At 48.4% G+C, this 4,777-nt stretch overlaps 1 protein-coding gene across 1 annotated transcript; it reads left to right on the plus strand.

Moving 5' to 3' along the window:
- Positions 1–2,990: 2,990 nt before the first annotated feature.
- Positions 2,991–3,748, plus strand: LOC142788823 (uncharacterized). Its single transcript, XM_075884976.1, has 4 exons — positions 2,991–3,225; positions 3,297–3,356; positions 3,422–3,526; positions 3,582–3,748. The coding sequence occupies exons 1-4, from the start codon at positions 3,201–3,203 to the stop codon at positions 3,746–3,748; spliced, it is 357 nt and encodes a 118-aa protein (XP_075741091.1). The 5' UTR covers positions 2,991–3,200.
- The last annotated feature ends 1,029 nt before the right edge of the window (positions 3,749–4,777 follow it).

Below are 4,777 nucleotides of genomic sequence, written 5' to 3' on the forward strand. Positions count from 1 at the left end.
CCGTACTGTCATAAACACCATCCACCCAGCGACAAGCCCATGCAGACTGACAGCGGGAAGCTTTCGTCACTTCCGACAACGTCGGCTGCGTCGGCGTTTTCGTGCATCAGATAACAGGTGAGGCACGTTTTCAAGCGAAGCTTGTTGAATGACATGTTGTTCGGCTTGTTGGGTCATTTTTCAGAAAACGGTTACACCTGCGCGAACAAGACACCATGCAACAAACATAGAAAGGTGCACACACACACGTTGCGCTTCGTGTGTGCGAGTTTGTTTCTTACGTGGCGTCTCATTCACGCAGTTGTAACCTTTTTCTGAAACTTGAAAGGACGGGCAGGTTCGCTAAAAAGAAAGTTTGCGGCTATATGCGGCGGCTAGACGGGAACATTGTGCAACGTATGCAGTATAGCAAAGGCGGCACGGCGTCAAGCCGAGGCGACGCGTGCTGCGTCTGCCACGGACGCGAGCGTCTGTGCGCTGAGCATAGCTGGGCAGCTAGGTCATAGGCTCGGTGGCTCGGTGCAAAATATTGAGAAGCGTTCGCTGGGCCTCGCATGCTTCACGACGCGTTTCCCGAAGGCTCGGAACACGAATAATTCTTGGTGTGCCGCAGGCAGATCTGGACTAGCCAAGTGGCCATCATCTTCGTTTCTTCGCTAGCCTTGTGCCACTAGTGCAAGCTGCCCACAAATTTTTTTGACGTTTCCAATATAATTTCACCATACAAATTTCAACTACGATTTTTCCTCCCAATGTACTGCTGATACTGCGTATGCACGAAGGTGTTCTAAAGTTCCCAGGCCGCGATACCATTGCATTACAAGAGATAGCGGCCTGGAAACTTCTGAAGATTGTACGTGGTCTTGACGTCTATCTTTGTAAGTCAGTGTTTTATGGGTCAGAGATGTATCACTGGTTTTGTATTGTGCATCGATTTGCTAATCATTCAAAGGGGTTTGCTGGTACACTTATGACGTGCACATATCTTTTTCGTAATTTGACAGCGAAGCATCCACTTACTAACATTTTCAAACCGCGCTGATGCCATGCCGTCCGGCGGTCCAAGCTACGGCAGCTACTGCTGTGTATCGTGGTGCTTCAACAATGGCAGAAGCCACAAGAAGCCTGAGACGAGTTTCTTCCGGATACCATGGGACGGCAGGTGTGTTAAAGCTTTTGTATGGTTTGCATGTCTTTACTGTTCGTACTTGCTCAGTCAGGGTAACAATAAAAAATCACTATTCAAGCACTTCCCCTTTCAGCTGATAGTTTATTGCCAATGCAGGATGAAACCATGGATGCAGTATGCTGGACGCGATGATCTCCTGAGTAAGCCGGCCAGCCTATTGTACGCAACGTACAGGGTTTGTAGCGACCATTTTACTGCTCAAAGTTTCATGGACCCTGGGCACACAAGGCTTACAAGAATGGCTGTTCCCAGTGTGCAACCAGCTGCACCATGTAAGTGATTGACTGAAACTCATATATGTACAATAGCAGCCACTTGTATTGAATCAGTGGCAACAGTTAACCGCGAAGATCTTTGTAGCCGATGGAGAAACCTCACTATAGATGTAACACTTGGAAAGTCTTTAGTTTTGTGAATTGTGGGCTATTACCTTCCTAACAGCAGCTTTACATTTCTGTCGTTTTTAAGTGTGAATACACTTTATAAGCGACCCCAAACCATCCACCGCCATCGGCGGCGTCCGCAGTCTTCTCTCTATCTTTAAAAGAAAGAGGACTTGGCGGGCCGCAGCGTGATGCTCTACCGAATAAGCCACGGACGCGACGCTGATATTGGTGTCAGTAACGCGTCTTATACCCCTCCCCCTTCGCTCACTCCGCTCTCCTCACTCGCTGCAGCTGCGCGCGCACCTCTCTCTCTCGCGTGCCCGCCTTCTCTCTCAGTCTCCCGTCGAGAGCGGGTCGTGCGATGGATGTCCCGGAGGCAACGCTACCATCAACAACGAATGCAGTACAACCGAATGCCAGCACTGCACCCGTCGTTGGAGGTGACGGTACCGCGGTGGTTTCGCCGACGTTGGAAGACAAGGCGGCGCTGCGAAGGGCTCGTGAGACCGAACGTAAGCGGGCGAAGCGTGCAGCGGATGCCGAACTGCGTGCTCGCGAGGCCGAGTGCAAGCGGGCGAAGCGTGCAGCGGATGCCGAACTGCGCGCTCGCGAGGCCGAGGACAAGCGGGCGGAGCGTGCAGAGGATGCCGAACTTCGCGCTCGCGAGGCCGAGGACAAGCGGGCGAAGCGTGCAGCGGATGGTGAACTGCGCGCTCGCGAGGCCGAGATGAGGCGTCAGCATCAAGCCGCGAACGCGGCCCAAGAAGCGGAACGACAACGCAAGCGTCAGGCGGAGAAGGGCGATGAAGGCCGGCGTCAAGACGCCACTCGCAATCGTCAACGGTGAGTGGACGTTCCCGAAGCCGTTCCAGCCAGTGAACGGGCCACGCGGGAGAGGGTGCGAGCCCTGGACTTTGCTCTTCCGGACGCGTCGTGAAGTGTAAATAAATAATACTTCGTATATAATGTATCTGTGTACAAATGCTTCATGACAAACAACACTTAAATTCATTAATTACACTTTAATCATCATCATCAGTAATAAAACTCCCAAGCATTTCCCCGAGGGTGAACATGGTTAAGTGCGAATGCACGGGGTGATGCTATCAGGGGGAGTAAAGTTAAAATTTGTTGGCATTCGCCAGTGAGTTAACGTAAACTCCCCCGCGTGATCAAATTGCGATTTCCAGGAGCCATTACACCATAAAGGCACCACAGTGTGATTTATAAATATAATAGTGCGCAATAATAAATACCCCTCATAGCATCACCCCGTGCATTCGCACTTAACCATGTTCACCCTCGGGGAAATGCTTGGGAATTTTTTGATGCTCTTGACCTGCGCAACTTGTTTTGAAAGAGTTTAAAGGGCTATTTCACGTTATCTTCAAGCCTGAGTGCACATGTACATATACATTTCATCAGAGAAAGCTGGCACTGTTGATAATTCCAAAAATCACAAATTACTTGTTTCCTAGTTGGTGCCTTCTCTTTTCTTCAACGTTCGACCAATTTATGCGTTTGAAAGAGCTGTTTAAGTTCCCCCATGCTACAAGCTTTGTAACTTGTACCAACTGCACATATATGCAGGTTCTCTGAGCGTCGCTTCAAATAGTGACTGTGACATGACTGCAGAAGCTGCACTGCAAGGTGTTGATGAGCTTCAGTTTGTGTTATTTTAAACCTCTTACTGACACATTGTCGTAATTTCATTTCTTCAGGACCTGCGGTAGAGGCTTCAAAAAGCGGCTCCCACACATTGAGGTGCCCCGATGAGCAGGGTGCGTTCAGTGTCGCGATTTCTTTTTTTTTTTACCCAAATTGACTGTTGACCAAACCTCTGCAGGTGGCAGCTCCCTTGTAGCTGATGAAAGAATTTCTGCTGACTTCGTCTTGCCGGAGAAAACCTTAACCAGTCGTTCAGCTGTCACAAAAGGAACTTGTGTGACCGGTAAGTTGTATGTTCACTTCAACACCAGAGTGGATTGATATAGAGACTTCCACAGGCCGCTCGCAAGATTGTTCCGACAGCACTGTCCGAGGCACCGAACAAGCTTCACAAGACCCTCCAGAAGACGTCTCCGCCAACAGCTCCACGCCTGAGTGCCCTAGAGAAAATGATGACTATGCTTTTATTGCAGCAGTGTGCTATTTTATGTTTAGGACATTCTGAGGAAACTATCCTCAAAAGGACACTACGTGTGCACTTACAAAATGTAAGGGTGGGCTATCAGTGATTTTCATTTTTTTGTGCATTGTCAACATTGTGAATAGTTTGTTTTTAGGTAGTGGAATCGAAAACTTTGCACCGCAAAAAGTTGTGCACCTTGGGTCTGAAAGAGCGAGGAAAGTGCTCGTATTGGATTAGTTGTTCTTCGATTTTACATACATTTTTTTTGTTTATTGCAGTGCGTTCCTGTGTGCCAGCGACAATGTCTCCATCAATGAAGTATAAGCAAACCATTAAACATCTGCAAGCCAAAGTAGCAGCACAGCGGAAAACTATCAAAAGACTGCGGAGACAGCCTCACCAAGCACCGTCATCGACTTCAAAGGCCCTTGGAGTTGTCCGACCACACGTCACCGAGGAGGTTTTCAAACTTCTTTCTGCACATGTTTGCTTGAGGCCGAAACGCAAGGGCAAGCGGTTTCCCGTGTGGTTCAAAAAATTTGCTCTTCACTTAAACTTCCGAGGTCCGCGAGCATACCGATTTCTGGCTCCATATTTTTCTTTGCCCTCCCGGCGTTCATTAAGGAGGTGGCTAGCTAATGTAAAGATGACTCCAGGCATAATTCCAGGAATCCTTTCTTCCATTGCAACAAATACTCAAGCTTGGAATGAACGGGACCGAGTGTGCGCTTTAGTTTTCGACGAAATAGCACTCAAAAAGAATTTGTACTATGATGCTGCATGAGACGTTGTCCAGGGTTTGACAGATGATGGCACTCATCGCACTTCAACCATTGCTGATCGAGCACTGGTTTTTCTTCTTGTTGGTGTTTCGAGAAAGTGGGTTCAAGTGGTTGCTTTTACTATAGGGTACACATCAACACCATCATCTGTTATGCATAACTTGCTGGTGTCACTCATTTTGGAGCTTAGGAGCATTATTATTGCAGTGAAAGCAGTCATTTGTGACCAGAGCAGTTCAAATGTAAGTCTCGCTAACCAACTAAGAGTGACTGTAGCAAAGCCTTTTTT

The sequence above is a fragment of the Rhipicephalus microplus genome, chromosome 2, assembly GCF_043290135.1.
Source record: "Rhipicephalus microplus isolate Deutch F79 chromosome 2, USDA_Rmic, whole genome shotgun sequence".
Lineage (NCBI taxonomy): Eukaryota > Metazoa > Arthropoda > Arachnida > Ixodida > Ixodidae > Rhipicephalus > Rhipicephalus microplus.